General features: G+C 38.5%; 1 protein-coding gene across 7 annotated transcripts in view; it reads left to right on the top strand.

Moving 5' to 3' along the window:
* Positions 1 to 808: 808 nt before the first annotated feature.
* Positions 809 to 21,551, top strand: part of RAP1GDS1 (Rap1 GTPase-GDP dissociation stimulator 1) — a 154,630-nt gene continuing 133,887 nt past the window's right edge. For all 7 annotated transcript variants that reach the window (XM_060416868.1, XM_027970869.3, XM_060416867.1 and 4 more), the window contains exon 1: positions 809 to 1,000. In XM_060416868.1, coding sequence (XP_060272851.1) covers positions 997 to 1,000 — 4 coding nt within the window. In that variant the 5' untranslated portion in view covers positions 809 to 996. The remainder of the gene's footprint in view (positions 1,001 to 21,551) is intronic.

The raw sequence follows: 21,551 nt of genomic DNA, 5'->3' as shown, positions 1-21,551 counted from the left end.
TCCCGGCAGGGTGGCGCCCCATGGCTAGGGCACCCTAGTTACATAGCTTTTCAGGTGTCCTCCGGGGAACGGAAGGCCGCACTCCTCTGGAAGAACAACACTTTCTGAAGAAATCCCGGGACGGTCACTCCTCTCGTTTGCCGAACCTTTTTTTTTTTTAAAACTGGCCACAGACAAGACAGTCCTAATGCTGAGCGCCCTCCCAGCGGCCGCCTCCTTGCTCTGTGCCCAGCGGGCCCATAGGCTGCTCTGAAAACGGGCGTTCTCAGGTATCTGTCTCCAGAGTCGCTGGCCTCATGGCCAGCACGTCCATTCCACCTTCATTTCAGAACGTCCGCTTTGCTTCCCGACCACCCTCCCGGGTCTAAGAAGGCCCAGCGTCTCCTCCTTCGGGAAATTCCCGCCGGTGCACCTAGACTGTCCCGAAATGAACACGGGCCCGTTTTCCGGGTGTGGGTTGGCGGGAGCCATGGTAGAGAGCCAGGTGTAGTAGCTCGGGCTCGGCGTCCCGGCGTTCGGCCTCTGAAGGCTCACCCTCGGGCGGCCGCCATCAAGCTCCTCCGCCGCAGCTGCAGCCGGCCCGCAAACACACGCCCACCCGCACGCTCGGATTCACTGGCCCCAGGCGTGGGGGGGCGGGGAACGCACTGAGCATGCTCGGTGGGGAGGGCGGGGCGCTCTCGGACGGCGCGTCGGGGCGGGCGCTCCTCCGGCTGGGCTCGGCGCCTCCGCCGCCCGCTCGGAGCCGCGCCCGCCGCAGGCTGCGCCCGCCGCGCCCGCCCCGCCCTACCCCGCCCCGCCCCCCGCCGCTCGTCCCCGCCGCGGCCGCGCCGTCTGCAGCAGCAGCAGCGGCAGCTGCTCCTCCCCGGCGGCCGCCCCCCGCGGGTCCCTCCCTGGCTGCGGGAGAGACAGAGGTAGACGGAGGACACAGCGCCGCGCCGCCCGCACCGGAGACCTTCGCCTCGCCCTGCCGGCTCCTCACCCTCTGGGAGGAACATGGGTAAGTCATCCTTCCTCCCCCGTCATCGCCTGACATATTTCTCTTTCTCGGTGTGTTGCAGGGTGGGAAGCATTTCTCGCGCAAAGTTGCCTGATTTCTCAAATCCACGGGTGTGAGGCAGTGGCTCTTCCTCCCGGGAGAGTCGGCGCACGCGGAACGCACGCCGGGTCCGCGAACTGGGAGGGTGCCGAGTGCGGGGTGGGGTCTGGCCGCGGGGCGGATCGCCGCCCGCCTCTCGGGCACCTCGCTGCCTAGCCTCCCCTCCTCCATTCTTCCTGCCCGAGCGGGCACCACGGAGCCTGCCTTGCGGGCTCGCATCCGCTGCCCCTTCCCGGTTCCTTCGGTGGCCGCCCGTTTCCTTTCCCCAGCGGCTGCTGGGCTGGAGGCTCGGGTCGGACCGCGAGAAAGACCACTTCACCCAACTTCCCTGCCAGGGCGACCTTTCCCCACTGTGGGAACTGCTCATCCCAAGGCGAGGAGGTGTGAGCATGTAGTTTGTGGGGGAGATTTTACAACCTGCACGGGAATTTATATTTGTTGGGGGAGAGCGCACAGTCTCATAGGTTGAAAGGATGACTTGTCAGAGGCCACGAGGACCGTGAGGAAGGATGGATAGAGCCCGCTAGCTGTTGAATTAGTGTTGAGTGGCTGCAGTGTAGCAGTATTCTGTGCTCAACCCATTTTCTTGGTTCTTTTGCCTGTCTACTGTAGTAGGAAACTGCACCCTGTAACATGTTACCCAACTTACACGTTATTCTTTCCCGGCTTCCCTTGTCGAAATCTACATAATCTGATTTTAGTTATTTTTTTGTTAATGTCAAGAGTTTTGGATATTTAAAAGCAAGTATCTTTTATAAAAGTGCATGTAATTTATCCTTTTTTTTTTTTCACAGTATGTTGCTTAATTTTGAAGTTCAGTAATTGCAAAAACGTCTTATGGATACTGTAATGTAATTAAAAGACCAAAGTTTTTTTAAATGGTAGCAATTTGGAATACCATGCTTCTCCAAGTTCCCCAGTTTGTTTCCATTCCTGTCTATTATAGTTTCCTCTTTTTAGAATTTGCTACATTGGCATATATCAACTTGGACTTTTCCCACCCCTTCCCTGCAAGTTATTTTAAGCTTCAGATGAGTGTGGTCCTTTCATCTGTCAATACAGTACTCAGCACGTCCAGAGTTAGGTCATGGCAACTCAGAATCTTCAAAGAAGTGTCTAAATCTAGAAATGGTGTGGATGGAGCTTAAAAAGCAAATGCTCCAGGCTCTGATTCAGATCTTTTGCTGTATATCAGGAAGAGGTCATTGTTACAAGAGGAGGTGGTATGAATGAAAAGTGAATCTAAGACCCAGAATTTTATTTTCTCTTGTTCAGTTTTTTTCTTTTTAATGTCCTATTGGTATGCTGAAGAGATTTCTGTAAAAATTGAGTGATCCATTTATATGTACCTAGCCTTTCTCTGGGAGTAGAATATTAGTTCAGATTGTTGGAGACATAGTTTGTCTTCCCCTTGAACATAACAAATTTTTTCCTGTTAATTATAGGCCACAAGTTGGCCTATAAACTGTATTTCACCATGTTTCAAGCTGAGCTAATAAAAATCTGTTTAAAATTTTAACTTGCATGTTGAATCAGTACCATTTCGGTGGGAAAAAAATTAAATTCTATTGCAGTACTACTGAAAAAATAATTTAAAAATAATCTTGAAAATCTTGAATATTATTACTTGATTTCAAAGAAAATTAAATCCATTCCTCATTTGAAGCTTCTCAGGTATACTTTGACTAAATTACTCTCTCACGTCATTCTGTTTGTACCTTGTTGGAAGCTTTTGAGCTCTTATATAATCAGCTTTATAATGGAGTTGTTTATATGTGTGTGTGTTGTGCATTTAGTCATGTGTTCCAGAAGATGAAAATTGTGTCTTAATGATTTTTGGGCCCTCCACAGTGCTTTCCACATAGTAGATATTCAGTAACTCTTTGAATTAATTGTTGAACTGCAAACCCATCTATTATTGTGAACTTGTGAACCTGTAAGTATGGACTCTGAAGAACGTTTGAGTTGGTAGATGTTAGGGAGGTAATAGCGGAGAAGGCAATGGCACCCCACTCCAGTACTCTTGCCTGGAAAATCCCATGGATGGAGGACCCTGGTAGGCTGCTGTCCATGGGGTCGCTAAGAGTCGGACATGACTGAGCGACTTCCCTTTCACTTTTCACTTTCATGCATTGGAGAAGGAAATGGCAACCCACTCCAGTGTTCTTGCCTGGAGAATCCCAGGGACGGGGGAGCCTGATGGGCTGCTGTCTATGGGGTCGGACACGACTGAAGCGACTTAGCAGCAGCAGCAGGGAGGTAATGGAGGTGTGAAGAAGTGGGAACAGAGAAGTATATTTACACTATGATTGCTCTTCTCTCTTTCTCGAAAAAAAAAAAAAAAGTTGAGTTGTCTTAAGAGGTATGGGTTTTGGAGCAGCCACCAGGCAAGCTATTTCTTTTTACACTGCTGTCTTCAGTGGTATGTTGGTTTAGTTTGTGATCAGTAGGTACATACAATAATGTAAAACTGAAAGCTTGGGAAGCAATTTTATATTCTAACCCAAGGAAGTTATTATAACAATTCATACATACATAAAGGGTATGCTGATTACTGGTAGGGCAAAAAAATCACTTGTTAATGTCTATTTAAGAAATATATAGGTCACAAAAAAAATTCTTGTGACAGTGATTTTCTCCATAAGAAAGTGAAGGAAACTTCTTATGTGGTCTTATGGATCTTGGCTGTTATTTTATGTATATATTAAAATTCATTGTATACTTCCTATTTGAATATCAACCATATGTAATATACTGTGGGAGGATAAAGATTAGTAAAACATTTTTTAAGTTTCTTATACTCTTAAGGAATAATATGATATATACACAGATAACTGTAATAGAAGTAATGTATGAGTGATACAGAAGACCTTAATATATTTTATACTTTCCAACGAGGGAGAGAAGTTTTCAGGAAAAGTGATGCTACTTGAACCAGTATTTGGTTAAGCTTCTGAAAGGTAGAAATGGAGACTGTTAATCGGGATGGGGGTGGAGGGAGAGAAATGACGTAAATGAAGATACAGCAATAGGAAGATTCAGACAGTTTCAGGATATGATTAAATAATCATGTTTGGCTACAGCAAAAGGTAAGGAAATAGTGGGTGACAGAGATGAAAAAGTATTAAAAGGTAAGGAACAGATAATGGAAGGCCCCTAATGTCAAGCCGAAGTTGTTTTTGGACTTGAGGGACTGTTAAACATCTTATGCCGTTAAGTATTGGAGCACATCTGTGGTTTAGGAAAATTAATCTGTTAATTGAGCGCAGGATGGATTGGATGAGAAACTAGAGAAGGGTTAAGAAGGCTGTTGCAGTTGGGTGAAAATACGTACTAGCCTGAACCAGGCTATGGCAGTAGGAATAGAATATGGCACATAAAGAATATAGAGTTAAGAAAGGAGCCATACATTGTTACATGGGAATACTGAGAAGGTGGGATCTATTAAATGCATATTCAGTCCATTGGAAGAGGACACATGAATGGTCAGTTTTGCACCTGATGGACTATTTAGCTTTTCTTTTAGCTTGTCTACTTCTTGATGTCAGGGATTCTCATACTAGGTTTTGAAATACCTAACACTAGTGTATCACACATGGAGCTGGGCAGTAAAAATTTGACTGACCAAAACTGGGTAAAAAAATGTATAACGGTTATTTTAACTCTCAAGAAAGGATTTGAGCTAGATATCTGAAAATTACCCACCAATATCCTGAGATAATATTTGAAGTTAGGTAGGAGGATGAGAGCCAATGAAGAAAATATATCCAAGGTAAGAGTCTTGAGGAATGCCGCATCATTAGGAAAAAAGAATGAAATGATTTAACACTGAAAAAGATTGTAGCAGGTAGGAGTGAAAGACTAGAATTGGTTGATTTCAAGAATGAAAGGTCAGTGACTGCTGCTTCAGAACAGTGAGCAGTAACGACTGAGAAAAGGCTCCAGGTTCATGTGGTTTGGTTAGGGTATTACCTCTGGTTAAGTATTTTCTAAAAAGCATCTTTATGAGGAATGATAGATTTGGAGGTCACCTGTAAAGGCCAAGTGGATAATGAATAAGTAGAAACAGAGTTCACTATGTATAGTAAGTAGTACGGTATTCCTTGCCGTGTTTGAACATCTGTAAGTAAGCATGTAAACATTTTTTTAAATGTCTCAGATTACATGGAATGACACGTGCTAATTTTTGGCTAACCAAAGTTTGTAATCTCACCGTAGTGCCTCACATTTCTTTGACATTCTATGTTTTATGTCTCTGTGACTTAGTTTGTTATTTTAATTTATTTTTTATTTTTGCAATATCTGTCATGTAGAGTGAGTTTAGAAATGGTTTTGTATTTTACGTGACATTTTGCGTCATAGATACTCTACTGGTGAATGGTTTATCACTTTTTATAGTCTTTGTGAATTTGAGATTTCTCTAGTTATATGTGTGCCTTTAATTATACTCTTAACTCATGGAGTTTTTCTCTATCTATAAGCCTTATGGATAAATCTTTTGGCTTGCATTTCTAAGTCCAGGAATAGGTTCATAGAAAAATAGTTAATATTGGTACTTTTACTTGTTCTTTACAAGTCAAGGTAGAGCAATAAAATATTTCTGTAAGCTGGCAATCACTAAAAATTTATTGTTTTAAAAGAGCATATACAGTGACTAGTTCAGTAATTTTTCTTATGTTGGCTTTATGTTTGTTTTGTATATACACCCCCCCTCTTTTTTTTTTTTATATAGGAGAGGGCTAGATTTACTATCCTTGGTAGAGTCATATTCTGAAATATATAGTACTACTACTGAGAAAGTTGTAATAGGCCTTAATTCACTTTGAGAACCATAGTTTTAGTTTTCACAGCAGAATATTCAAGCCTCTAGGTACCTTCAAAGAAGTACTAGTGCTCTCTCTGGAGACTCCAGATCAGCTGAATTGAATCAGGTGATTCTGGCATTATTGGTGGTACCAGCCATAAAGAATTATGTAAATTTTTAATATCCACTCATGAACATCAGAAGGAATGGAGAAGGTAGATCTGCTCCTTTGTTAACTCTGTTAATTTCAGATAATCAAATGTTCAGATAACTGATAAGGAAAAAATTTAAAATGCTTTCCTAGACATTTTACTTGGCAAATAGCTCTTTCTTATGGAGAGAAGAACAAAAAAATTAAGATACCAGAGTACCTTATAAAGTCTATTTTGGTTCTAAAATTTTATGATTCTTTGAAACTAAACTTTAAAATATGCTCAGTATCATTGATATTTAAACTATGTTATCATCCCTGTATAATTTGTTTTTTCTTTATCATTCAAAGGGCAATGTCTACTTGAGGTAGAAATTTCAGAGTATAAACCAACTTGTTAGCTTTGTCTAAATAGGTGACCTAAAATACCATTACCCATGCTGGCTAAGATATAGATGCTAAATTCAACTGGCAGAGTAATGTAATTCAGTGCATCTATTTATACAGCTTTTGTTGGTAGAAGCATTCCAGGAGTTAAAGCTGAAAATTTGGATAGTGATAAATGGGAATAGTGAAATTGAGCTGCTAGCCATAATTGGCTATACATATAAATTCCAAAGTCTTTCTGACTAATTGTTCATGTAATTAATTTTTTCCTTATCATTCTATATCTGATCCCTTCTTTAAATGCTCTTTTGCTCAATTTTGTTCATGTATATGGCTTCAGCTACTATCTATATGCTGTTGGTGCCTAAAAATACATCTTTTTAACTAACAGATTGTTAGACATCCCTATGTGCATAGTTAATTCAGACTCATTGAGTTCAAAACTGAATTCATTATGTAATTTTTAATAATGATAACCAGAAGTGTGTTGATTAATGTTTCGCCAGAAGCCCTTCTCCAAAAAAAGCTCTGATTGTGGTGGTTGATTTCCTGTGAATATGCATAGTTGGGAAGAAATGAGATGCAGCACAACAATATAAGGATATCTACCATCTAGACATAATAGCTACATGAGCACAGATGATGGTAAAATGTGGTAAGGTAATTAAGTCGTGATGAGTTTTGAGTGTTAATAACTTTGATTTAGTGTAACCTACTTAGTTTTAAGTTTATGAAATTTAAATAACTGTCTCACAAAATTCCTAAAAATTTAATTTTCATGTATCATGGGCTGGTGTGTGGAGGCCCCCCTGTATACCTTTGTATTAATAATTGTCATTTATTGTTGTTCAGTCTCTCAGTCATGTCCAACTCTTTGAGACCCCATGGACTGCTGCATGCCAGGCTTCCCCGTCCTTCACCATCTCCTGGAGCTTGCTCAAACTCCTGTCCATTGAGTTGGTGATGCCATCCAACCATCTCATCCTCTGTCATCTCCTTCTCCTCCTGCCTTCAATCTTTCCCAACATTAGGGTCTTTTCTAATTCATTGCCATTTATTAAGAATTACTAGTGTCAGTTACCATGTTAAACCTTATTTTTTTTCTCATATTTTTAAAGTTAGTTTTAATTTCTTCAATAGTTCTATGAAGTGGGTGACACTGTTCCCATTTTACTGACTCAAAGAATTAAATACGTTATCCAAGGGGACAGAACCAAGTCTCTGAAATCTTTAAGAGAGATTCTTACATTTGTTAAAAAAGAAAAAAATTACTGGGCTCACTCTCAGAAATTTTGATTTAGTAGATGTGGGGTGGGCCAAGAATTTGCCTTGTCAAGACATTTCCCAGATGCTGCTGCACTTTGAATAGCATATCCATAGAGCAGAGGTCTGCAAACTTTTTACATTAAGAGCCAGATGGTAAGTATTTTAGACTTCACAGGCCATGAGGCAAAATCAAAGATATTATTAATACATGGATAAGAGTGAAAATACATATGAGAGAAAGCAAATAACCACAAAATCTTTATTGACTGCGTTCAGACTATACCATGAATTAAGCATGGTTTATTGTAATACAGATCTCCTAAAGAAAATATTCTTTTTGAGATAGCAATTTTATTTAATTGGGATTCACAGTTACCCTATCATCAAATTTGATTGCAGTTGTTCATTTGTTAATGCAGGTCTGTAAAGGCATCTAACTGATTTTGTCTTGGAAATGTTTTTACACAGATACGTGACACCAAATGCTCCTGTCAGTCACGGGCATATGATCTTAGTGATCATATTAATTGTATGGAAGGCATTTATAGAATTCTTTTAGATTCTCTTTAATATTTGCTATTTATATGCTGTTTACATTGCAGATTAACCAGTCGAAAGTTAGAGGCTCCTCGATTACATAGTTAAATGGATTTTGGTATATGGAAGTTTCTCTTGCGCTTGCAGTGAAGTCTGGAAAACACTGCTGGCACTATAGTTTGAACTTGCATAATATATCTGTTGCAACTTTGTATATGCACGGAGACCTAGTTTTTAATTTTGACGGCACAAGAAATATATAAAGCAGATTGATGGTTATTTGTGATTTGAAAAATGTTGTCAAAAGGACTTAACATAGTATGTTTTGCATATAAATACTATTTTGCCTAGACTTTCAGGTCAAATTCAAGGAAACGTTATCAATCTGCAGCAAAATATAATTTCCAAAGGTATTCATTGTTTAATAATGGTTGAAGGCTTTTCTTTTTGTTCAGAAATTTCAGTCTCACTGTTGAGCTTGGGAAAAAAAAAAACCACCTCACAATAAAACCATACAACTGCTAAGCCCGCAAGCTGTTGTGTGATAAGGCAAGTTAGGATATTCAGCTTCTATTTTTTATCAAAGTAGAAACAACTGATAGTAGTTAAATCTGTAGGAGTGAATGAAGTTGATACTACTAGTTCAATAATACATGTTATTTTAAAGTTTTCCCATAAAATAACTGCTGATGCTTAATGTAATAAAGAAACATAGGCTTTATATACCTTATTTTCACAAACTTTGTGAATTTATTCTACTAAGCCTTTTACTGTTCCTCACATATTTTTACCATCATCAGTTGTAACATGTCTTAGTAGCTTCCACTTTAGGTTGTACTGAGTTAATGTTGTCTCAGTTTTAAAAATATTTTTGCCTGTTGTATGCAGTCTTTACAGAGGGCCAATCCTTCAGTCACTTCATGTTTATCACTGCCTTTTCGAAAATAAAACACTATGCAGTATCTCAATTATCTGTTAATTTATCAAGAACCAAAGAAAACCTTTCAAAATTATTTGCCTTGTCTTCTAATTGAATATTGATAATTGAATTGAATATTGCTCCCAGTGCTCTTACCATAGCTATCTTACCGAAAGACTGTTCTTAAACATGTCCCCCCCCACCCCCCGCAAATGTTTCTTTGGTTGCTATAGTCAAAATGCAGTTTAATTAACATACCATGTGTAAATAGCTTTCTCTGCTTAACCAACAGGTGCACCACTCAGAAACTTAACTTTGTTTGCAAATTCATTTTCACTTTTTTTTTTGTGACGAAACTCTGGTACAATGAAGTACTTTGATTTATATTTTCTAATTCCTCTGATTACTTTCCTGTGAATTATGAATATGATGGATACCTAGTCTGGTTATATAGATATGTGTTAAGTTTTTCTAGTGTAGCTTTAGTGTCATTGTGTGATACAGTGGTTTGCCATCTAATTCAGTAGCAGAATAATCCATGTGACCCTTAAAACATTAAAAGCATGATATTTGAAGTATAGTTTTCTCTTTTTGTTTTGATGTGATTGTTGTTGAGTTGGTAAGTCATGGCCAACTCTTTGCGACTCCATGGACTGTAGTCCACCAGGCTCCTCTGTCCGTGGGATTTCCCCAAAAGAATACGGGAGTGGATTGCCATTTCCTTCTCCAGGGGATCTTTCCAACCCAGGGATCAGACCCGAGTGTCCTGCGTTGGCAGGTGGTTCTTCACCGCTGAGCCACCTGTGAAGCCCTTTGATGTGATGGTCGAAATGAAACGTTGTGGTATGCCATTACACATGGTGCTTGAAACACTGAGCAATCATAACTGTGTCACTACAGTTTGTAGTACCTCCAGAAACAGTGTTCAGTGACGAGAATACCACGTATGGTTGCTGTCTCAACTACTCATCTCTGCCGTATGAAGTGAACCCAGGTATAGACAGTGATTAAAGGAATCAGTTGTGTCCCAGGGAAACTGTTTGTGGACACTGCAATGTGAATTTCGTGCAATTTGCTCTTTATGAAATACGTTCTTCTTTTGACTTTTTCCAACCATTTGCAGATGTGAAAACCATTTTACTCGTGGGTGGTATAAAAACAGGCAGTGAGCTATAGTTGGCCAACTTCTACTGTGGAGTAATGCTATACTACCTCACCTTTCCCCAGAACCTTTTCTTTCTTGTGAATTCCGTACACTGGATGGTATCACCATTTATCTAGTGAACCATCCCTAAAATCTAGCATCATTCTACTTCCAATACTTGTTGCTGCTGCTGCTAAGTCGCTTCAGTCATGTCCGACTCTGTGCGACCCCATAGACGGCCTCCTACCAGGCTTCCCAGTCCCTGGGATTCTCCAGGTAAGAACACTGGAGTGGGTTGCCATTTCTTTCTCCAATGCATGAAAGTGAAAAGTGAAAGTGAAGCCGCTTGGTTGTGTCCGACTCTTAGCGACCCCATGGACTGCAGTCCACCAGGCTCCTCCATCCATGGGATTTTCCAGGCAAGAGTACTGGAGTGGGTGCCATTGCCTTCTCCTCCAATACTTGTTGGGTTCCCCCAATTCTAATAATTCTGTCTCCTTGAATCAGTCCCTCCTTTCTCCACTGTAAACTTGTCATTTCACCTCTGCAGACCACTTTAGTGCTCTAATAGATTTTCTTTCTCTCAGTCATACCCCTTTTAAGTTTTTGCATGCTTCTAGAGTACTCTTTCTAAAATGTGAATTTAATTATTTCACTCCTTTGATATTTTTTCAATAGCTTTCCAACGTGTATAACAGGGTTTCCAAACTAAATGAAACGATCTGATTAAAGAGGGTTAAATGGTAATCTTTTCATGCAGATGAGCTTTTTTGCCTGTTAAATGTAAAGGAATATTTATTTTCATAAAAATGTATGCTTTTATTTTTCTTGGAAAAAATAATTTTTCTTTTCTTACATTTTCTCACCCCTGGTAAAAGACAAAGTTTAGAAAATGTAGAGAAAAGTGCTGAGAAAAAGTAGAGAAGAATGTTTCTCTACCATAAGAAAAACAGCAGTGAAATCATGATGAATAGCAGGTAACATTGGGCCTCACTTAAGGAAATGATGGGACTGTGGCAAACTAGAGAGTGTGTGTCCAACCTAAGAGAGAAATTCACTAGTCAACTCCAGCCAGTTCTGCCATGTACAAAGGTGGAGTCAAGGAAGCCAGCTTTGGACTTTCAAAAGAAACCTCAAATTACATTCTTATCTGAATACTTCAGATTGTTGCTTTTCAGAGTTGTAAGATCCAGAGTTTCAAACAGTGACATCTATCTGGTTCTGGCCTTTTCTACCCAGATTATAGATCTGAGGTTTAATGAGGCTAAGAGACTTGCCCAGCTTCACCCATGTGGTTAGGTGCAGTGTCAGATCTAGAATCTTGATTTCCTAGCTCCTATCCTAGTGTTCTGTTCATTATACTAGGCCAGCTCCAATTTAATGAAATTTTAAAAAAAATTGTGTTCATAACACACACACATGAACAAGCTAGTAATGAGGATTCATTCAGGTAAATAGGTTGGGGGAGAACACTTCACTCATTCCTACTGCCAAAGTCCAGGCCCCTCGTCTCATTCCTGTGCTGCTGAGACCATTTCTTAGTTGGCCTCTCTGTTACCACTCTGCGGCTCTCCAATCTTTTCTACGTACTGTAATCAGTCTTTAAGACACTGCATCGGTCATATCACCTTCCTGCTGAAGATCTAATGTTGCTTCAGCTGTCTGTTACATCGTCTTAACTCTGCTTAGCTTTCAGGATCCATAGAAATCTGCTGTCTCTCTTGTATTTCTCACTAGTCTGAAATACATCTTCCTTTAATAATCTTACAGTCCTCTAAATATTCTTCATCAGTGATGCCACCAAGACACCATTGTTCTCTTACTCTTCCTCCTAGAATAACTTTTTGTCTTTGTAAAGTACTGCTGACCTCTCATAGTGGCCTCTTATTTCTCTGGATACCTCTCACTTCTTGAACTGTAACACATCTAGTAATATAATTTTAGTTGCTCAATGTTTTATATTACTGGCATTCAATAAATACTTGTTTGTTCATGTTACAGAATCCCTGCAGATTCAAGTCTCCTCCTAATTTAAAACATTATCCTATAGTGATGATAGACATGTCTCTAATAGAGCTTGCAAACCAGCAGTCCTTGGGCCAAACATACTCTTGCAGATGGATTTTTTTTTTAGCAAAGTCTTAGAAATTGGAATTAGTTGTTAACATTTAAATATTCAGGAAATCTCTGATAAAAATCTGGTTCTGCTTATCTTTTTTGTTGTTGGGTTTTTTTTTTTTTTTTTTTTGCTTCAGCTTATCTTGAAAAATTAAACATTTCAGATCCTTGAACCTACTGTATTTCAACTGGTGACAATCAGTGATAATTGTCCTTTAGGCAGGGTATAAGGTCCCCAGTTCATTACTTACTATTATCTTAAATCCTACAGATTTAAATTTGCAGTATCTGAAATTTCTATTATAGCTATTGAACTACTAACTAGAGTTAGTTGTATTCAAACCGTGACAAAATTGAACTTATTACTTAAAAAAAATTAATACATTTATTCTAAAATCAACAAATTGTTGTGAAAATTATATCATGCCACTTGTCAAGAGCAAAATTAACTATCTGTGATATGTATGGTCATTAGGAATGATTAAACTGAATTTTCAGTTGATCAAATAATGTAAGAAATCAAAGGGAGGATAGAATCTCTGGTCTTCCAGAAGTTGATTGTTTTGTATTGCCTTTGGCAGGCTTTCCTGGTGGCTCAGTAGTAAAGAATCCACCTGCCAATGTAGGGGATGTGGGTTCAATTCCTGAGTGGGGAACATCCCCTGGAGAAGGAAATGGCTACCCACTCCAGTATTCTTGTCTGGGGAATCCCATGGACAGAGGAGCCTAATGGGCTGCAGTCCATGGAGTCACAAAAAGTCAGACATGACTTGGGGACTAAACCATCTGCAGTGGTTTTGGAGCCCCCAAAAATAAAGTCTGACACTGTTTCCACTGTTTCCCCATCCATTTCCCATGAAGTGATGGGACCAGATGCCATGATCTTCGTTTTCTGAATGTTGAGCTTTCAGCCAACTTTGTCACTCTCCTCTTTCACTTTCATCAAGAGGCTTTTTAGTTCCTCTTCACTTTCTGCCATAAGGGTAGTGTCATCTGCATGTCTGAGGTTATTGGTATTTCTCCCAGCAATCTTGATTCCAGCTTGTGCTTCTTCCAGCCCAGCGTTTCTCATGATGTACTCTGCATATAAGTTAAATAAGCAGGGTGACAATATACAGCCTTGATGTACTCCTTTTCCTATTTGGAAGACCTACTAGTCCCCCCAGAAAGATGTGTTTTAGTTTTCCTTTTTTTATTTGCCCTCAAGTATAAAATACACTTTTTAGGGGAAAATAATGGCATGACATTTTAAAAAAGTCATCAAAGTGCAATAAGACTGCCAAATTGTTTCCTGACAATATTATTTTATATATATATGTATATATATATGTATGTTAGAAAATGCTAACATATAAGAGTTATATAACAACTTTCATAAAATCATATTATTTTAAATTATTTTTAAAATAATTAAATTTTAAATTTTTTTCATTATATAAAAATGATTGTATAGAATAATTTCAGATAACTAATAAGTTCCTTGAATTTATTTAAGGAGTTGTGTGTTTTATAGTCAGAAGAAAGTAACCAGCTATCATTGTACTTTAACAAAAAATTGTTTTCAAAACTGTGAGAAGGTCACATCATCTAAGATTCTTTTTAACAAGCAATTTGCCATGTTGTAAAAATTATTTTCTTTAACTCTTCTGAAGAATATTCCACTTTGTAGATTCCTTGTTTGTCACTTAGTGATATCTGGCTCTTTGGGACCCCATGGACTGTAGCCCACTAAGATCCTCTGTACGTGGGATTTCCCAGGCAGAAATACTAGAGTGGGTTGCCATTTACTTCTCCAGGGGATTAAGGAACTCCATTATGAAAAATGAAACTGATATTGTAAGAAAGTAGAATTTATGATATACTTATGCTTCACAGAAATATAAATGTTGGTTTACCTTTAAAGTTATAAGATAAAGTTGGTTTCAAAAGTAAAATCAGTTAGAACAAAGACAAAATTTATATGAGCTGATTAACTTAAATTCCTTTCAGTTGCCAGAACACATTTTTGGGGAGGGAAGTGTTAAGCGCCCAGGAAAAATAACTGTCCACTGGGCCATATTTCTGGCTTTTTTATGGTTTGTACAAATTACCATAAGTCAAATCAGAAACACAAGATCACCATATTAGGCATTACAGAAAGTGACAAAATAAGTAATGTAATAGTCCCATCTTTTGTTTCTTATAGAAAGCTTAACCTCTAACTAGTAGATAAAGAATAATATAATGAGTAATAGAAACAATAAGTAGAAAAAGAGAAAACACTGCCCCCCCCCCCATGAATTTAAATGAGAGGATAGATTATATTTACCTTTTCAGCCATAGTACTGCTTCTCTGGAATATACAAGAGCTGACTACTTCAAATGATCATGAAAAGTTTTCCTAAAATTTATGTACTTAGTTAAACACTTATTTGTACTAAACAACATTGTACTACCCTTGAGATATTAATACTATAGCAGAGACTGCTTCCTGATAAATTTCATTGTGATTTTTTTTTTTAATCACATAACTAAGATACATACAGTTGTTAGCTAGTATAACCATCTAACTTGGTTGGGTTATAAATCTGTTATTGAAGAACTTACATCTATATAAAGCAAGATACAGGTAGTCCTTGCTTTGTATAGCTCTGGTGCACATGAGATTTGAATGAGGTTCATTTAACGTGGCACTGTGCAGATTGCTTGGTCAGTGAGAAAGAGCCTGGACTTTGAAGACACACATGTCTGGATTTATCTCAACTTTGATATTTAACTTTCTGGGAAACTTGTTCAGATTTCAAATTCAGCTTTCTCATCTGTTAAAATATAGGTAATAATAACGATACCTGTTTATCAAGGTAGTTGCAAATATTATATAAAATAACAATCTTATAAATTTTAATTTGTTTCCAAAGCTGAAAATAGTCGTTTTTAGGGAATTTTATCTTGTATTCAGAGCTAAAAACAACCAAAGGTTTGGTGCCCCAACAGCGCAGGAACATCATGAAACCCATCATGAAATCTTTCAGCTCACAGTAATGTTACAGGGCACATTTGATATAAAGCTGTTAAACAATAACTGGAGAGTAACTTTAAAGGTAGACAGCAAACTCTAAATTATTTGGTGCATGAGCACATCCAAGGAAGGACAGACTTCCTTGGAAGGGTTAGTTCTCATTAAAAATACAGCTTCAGGCTTCCTGATGCCGTAGAAGATCCGTGGACTACCCAGGCCAGAGCCAGTCCATAGTCAGACCCACAGCAACAACTCTTTGGAGAACGTGCAGAACAAGCAAGCTGGAGTTGATGGGCGGCACACAGACAGTTGGGCATGCAGAGGAAACTGAAGCACCCCTGCAGGTACTGCTGGGACCTGGAGCTGGAGAGGCCTTCTGCAGGAGCCCAGGACACTCCTGTGTACAGTTTGGGCCAGAGTGGCTCTGGGTGGCCAGATCCAAAGGGCTTCTGGCATGCACACTTCCAGGACTGAGGAGAGGGTGCAGGAAGCAGTAACCTGCTGTGCAGACTTGAGTTTTGTGGGACTGTTGTACACAACACTTCTGCCGCAGTTGAGAGCTGGAGATATGCGTAGTGAAGGCAGTGACTTGCAGACACTTGATCCTGAACAAAATTACGCAGTCTGGGCAGGAAGGAGATACCTCTTCAGTGCTATCCATTGGCATCTGCAAAGCCTGTATCCTACCATCTGGCAAAGAAAAAGTATTTTAAAGGCCCAGATTCATTTCTTACAGATCAGGCAATAAGGGTGAATTTAAAGCTGAGAGGCAAATAAGTTGAAGACTAACCTAATGTCTCTTCATCCTATTGCTTAGATAGGATTCCTTTTAAATTCATGGTACATTGTAGCTTTAGAAACAGATATCATACTATCTGTTTTGTGCATTTTTATCTAAATTTTCTTTTGCTTTACCTTGACCCTCAAGTGTTTTTTTGCTTTCTGTAGCAGTATCTTGGGAAGACATTCCTTTGTGGGTTCATAAGTTACAGTTCAGACAATATCATTTTTATTAGATTTTTTAAAAATTCTTAATCTATTCCTTGTGCTTAGTTGTTCAGTCGTGTCCAACTCTTTGTGATCCTGTGGACTGTAACCCACCAGGCTCCTCTGTCCCTGGGGATTCTCTAGGCAAGAATACTGGAGTGGGTTGCCATGCCCTCCTCCAGGGGATCTTCCCAATCCAGGGATCAAACCCAGGTCTCCTGCATTGCAGGCGGATTTTTTACAGTCTGAGCCACCAGGGAAGCCCAATATATTCCTTAATGTATGCCTTATATTGAATTCACACTTATGACTCCTTGTTTATATATCTTTTTTCTCTGGTTGACATTTTATTACCCAGAAAAGTTATTGCCTAAGAGTTTATAAATTTCAGTGTATATTATCTCTTCCTTGTATTTATTCAGTTATGAAATAAGACTGTTTGCTTTGTGCCACTCTTAATGAAGTACTTCTTTATTCTCTAGCTAAAGAAAGTTCCATTTATGTAGGTCTTTTATGTCAATCTTTAATCTAGTTCTCTATTATTACAAAGCATTTAAAGCAGGGTATTTACTTCTTTCTCTTTCATAATTGATTAGTCATAGCTTTGAGTATGTTCTAGTGAAGCTATTGTGCAAGACTGTTTGGAAGTGTAAGTAGATAGCCCCCAAACACTTTGGTTTATTGTCAGATTTCCTCTTATTGAAATTATATTATCTGTCTTTTGTTTGGTCTTCCTCCCCTACCCTTTGTCAGGCATGTCCTACCATCCAGGGCAGAGCTTGGAGGCGGGTTGTCTTTTACTCTTGAATCTAAATGCAGGAGCGGAAGCATTATCGGCAGACACTTGAGTAGTGTCCTGGAGGGGTAAAGGTCACAGCTAAGATATTATGTCCAAGATCAATGTACTATTCTAAGGGACAAAATAGAGTATGAAAGCGTGAAGATAAACAGGGCCTGAGAAACTGGGAAATAGAGGATAATAAAGTAAACTGATAAAACATTATTCCAAAGAATCCTGGTGATAAAATGCTGATATTGTGAGGACTTGGTTTGCAGGCACACCCCAGGTATAGAGAGCTGGAACAGGGCAAATACATTTCAACTAGTTACTTTTTATGTTTAGGGTTTCTCTTTTGTTACGGACTCAGTTAGCTTACAGAAGTGAAGTTTGAAAGTACATAGTTTCCACTCTCCAGCTTCTCCTGGAACTCTTGTGTGTAGAGATCATTTCCACAGTTGTACATAGAAGCTGTTTGTAACGACAGATGAGGCAGTTTCACCACCATTGTTCTAGTATAATTCTTTGGTATCTTTAAAATTCTTTGACAGATGCCATCATGCTTCATAGATTTATCCACATTGATTTCCTAAGTTAGTTTACTATATCCTGGGTGTTGATGACTATTTAGCATGGTAGTATTTTAAATCTTTCTGTTAGGGGATTGTTGAGGAGAGGAAATTACACTGGTATTTTTCTTGATCAGTTTGGGTCAAAGAATTAATTAATCCTGAATCTCAACATAAGTCATTCTCTAAATAAAAAAGAAAAGCTGATGTCATTATCTGCTAAAGCTATATTTGACAACTACAAACCAGTGAGATAATTCTTGAACTCTCAGTGAAAAGGTCTTTTGGCATTGTGTGAAGTACAGTTTACAAACTGTACCACTGTACCTTGCTCTTATCCATTATGGTTTAATATTGTAGTTGTGAAGGTTATCAGTCAGATTCTTCACCCCCTAATCAAACACGACACGTTACTAAGACTGCAGTATTACATGTTCAAACTAAATAGGTTTTAACTCTGTTTAAGAATGCATGACAGGTGAGTGCTCAAAAAGTTTATCTAGTTTCTGAAATAGAGAAGAAAACTTACAGTGAAACGTAGTCATTGTTTTTAGTGTAACATCTTAATAAAAGTGTTTCTTAATCATGGCAGTTTATGCCATTAATCTGTAATAAAAAATGTAAGTGAAGTAACTCAGTAAAGTAGGTTTTCAAAATATAAGTTTCTACCATAGGAGAGTAGTGTGAATATCCTTAAAGAATGTCCTGTTGTATAAGAATTTCCGTCAAGTAGTAGAAATAGTAGAAATAAACTAATAGGGTTCTATGAACCTAGGACTATAAAACTAGCAAAGTGAAAAATACAGAAGAAACAGAACAGCATAATACTGTACAAAAATGATTTCTTAAATAGATTTATGAACTTAATTTAAATTTTGAAATTTATCTACTTAGCATGTAGTTCAAACTGTTGACATATAGAAGAGATTAATCAAATTCATCTAAGATCTTGCATTTTTATTAACTCTTAAGTTAGTCATTTCAAATGAGGGAGGAAGTAATGTGAGATGTGCTGTTACAGTCATCTTGTGGAATGGAAGAGGCATATCCAGCAGATGGATGTGTGGGTAACTGGCAAATGGACACAGAGTTACCGTGTCATTGCAGTCTGGAGAAGCATGTTGGGAGAGAACCCATGTGTGTGAAGAGGTATGATTACATGTTAAAGTGGTTAATGAATTAAGGTAGAAATCAGGAGTTCTTTCATTAAGTGGAACAGTTTCTAGCCTTCATTTGTTTCACTCTAAATATTACAAGTATTTCCATTTCTCCCAGGTACTGCCTGAATTGCTGTTGAAAGTAAATACTGCAACACATACACTTTGAACTGTTCCATTTTTACTCAGGTATCTCTTTTTCAAGTCAAGTTTAGTATTCACTAAATAGGTATATTCCTGTCAGACTGCTTCTGTGGAACTTAATCTTGGAAACTAAAGAAAATGGCCTGTTTACGTTAGCTTTATATTCACTTTAATTTTTAAATTCTTTATTCTGTGACCAAAAATAATTATGAAGATAATAATGAATGATTAAAATTTTAAACATTTTCCTGTGTTCTCAGGTGTTCCCCCTACCAGTTGATGTTTTGACCCCCCCAGGATTCTGTAGTGTTAATAGTAGTGACTGAGTCATGAACTTTTTTACTAAGCCTTTTTTAACTTGCCAAGAAATAAGTGCCTGTTTTGTTAGGTACATGTGTATGTTTATGTGAGTGGCAGGGAGGATGCAGTGGTTTTAAGAGCAGGACAGGAAGTTTGCTATATTGCATTTTAACATAAAAAAGTTAACTTAGTTGGCAATGAGTTAGTCAACTTTAGAACTATTTTCTCCTTTGACCTTGTCTTGGAAATGGGTCTGAACATTAGAAAAGAAGCAATAACATGATTTGTTTTTACTAATCATGTAAATATATATATAGAAAACTCAGGAAACTAAAAAGCACTGTTTTCTAATAACTTCATATTAATAAGAGAATTTAGCTGATTATGTAATAATTATACAAAGTAGCTCTTTCCTGCTCTAGGCATAAATACCTACATATGATATTGAGAAAAATTCAGTTCTCACAAATGACATAATTTTTAAATATGTTCAAATAGACTTAATAAATTACAAAATCTACATAAAAGTAGAACATTTTACTGAGACTAGCTTAACCAGATAATCAGAATATAGATAGAGCCAGTGTGATTGATTACATAGATATGTTAGTATAAGAATAGACAAAGGTCACTGGAAAGAAGAGACTTCAGAAAGTACATTTCTGTATAAAGAGACAAAGGTGGTAGTTTGATTCCATGGGAAAAGGATGGAGTATTAAAACTACTCCTGATACAATAATGCGCCATATGTAAAAGTGAAATCTTGTGAATCAAAGCCTTAAATAAAAGCTAAAAGAATCATAATAATGTAAGAAAATTGGGGCATTTGCTGGAAGCCCAAGAGTTTCTTAACCATGGCTGGAAATCCAGATGCTATAAAAGAAAATTAGGAAAAAATACATAAACAATTTTAGTGGAATAGTGATAGATTTGGAGAAACAAAGTTAAATTGATTACAGACCAAAAGTTAATGTTTGTACTGTACAGTAACAGCAAGACTGACAAGCCTGTTTGAACACTAGGTGACGGATGTGAATAAGCATTTTCAGTTTAGTTCGGTCATTCAGTTGTGTCTGACTCTTTGCAACCCCATGAATCGCAGCACACCAGGCCTCCCTGTCCATCACCAACTCCTGGAGTTTACCCAAACCCATGTCCATTGAGTCGGTGATGCCATCCAACCATCTCATCCTCTGTCGTCCCCTTCTCCTTCTGCCTTCATCTTTCCCAGCATCAGGATCTTTTCCAGTGAGTCAGCTCTTCGTATCAGGTGGCCAGAGTATTGGAGTTTCACCTTCAACATCAGTCCTTCCAGTGAAAACCCAGGACTGGATCTCCTTGCAATCCAAGGGACTCTCAAGAGTGTTCTCTAACAACACAGTTCAAAAGTGTCAATTCTTCGGTGCTCAGCTTTCTTTATAGTCCAACTATCACATCCATGACCACTGGAAAAAGCATAACCTTGATGAGACAGACCTTTGTTGGCAAAATAATGTCTCTGTTTTTTAATATGCTGTCTAGGTTGGTCATAACTTTCTTTCCAAGGAGTAAGCATCTTTTAATTTCATGGCTGCAGTTACCATCTGCCCAGAAAAATAAAGTCTGACACTGTTTCCACTGTTTCCCCATCTATTTCCCATGAAGTGATGGGACCAGATGCCATGATCTTAGTTTTCTGAGTGCTGAGCTTTAAACCAACTTTTTTACTCTCCTCTTTCACTTTCATCAAGAGGCTCTTTAGTTCTTCTTCACTTTCTGCCATAAGGGTAGTGTCATCTGCATATCTGAGGTTATTGATATTTCTCCCAGCAATCTTGATTCCAGCTTGTGTTTCTTCCAGCCCAGCATTCCTCATGATGTACTCTGCATATAAGTTAAATAAGCAGGATGATAATATACAGCCTTGATGTACTCCTTTTCCTATTTGGAACTAGTCTGTTGTTCCATGTCTACTTCTAACTGTTGCTTCCTGACCTGCATACAGGTTTCTCAAAAGGCAGGTCAGGTGGTCTGGTATTCTCATCTCTTTCAGAATTTTTCACTGTTCGTTATGATCCACACAGTCAAAGGCTTTGGCATAGTCAATAAAGTTGAAATAGATGTTTTTCTGGAACTCTCTTGCTTTTTCGATGATGCAGCGGATGTTGGCAATTTGATCTCTGGTTCCTCTGCCTTTTCTGAAACCAGCTGGAA

Source organism: Ovis aries, chromosome 6 (assembly GCF_016772045.2).
Source record: "Ovis aries strain OAR_USU_Benz2616 breed Rambouillet chromosome 6, ARS-UI_Ramb_v3.0, whole genome shotgun sequence".
Classification (NCBI taxonomy): Eukaryota; Metazoa; Chordata; class Mammalia; order Artiodactyla; family Bovidae; genus Ovis; species Ovis aries.
The sequence above is the reverse complement of the archived record's forward strand: the minus strand, read 5'-3'. Positions and strand labels throughout refer to the sequence as shown.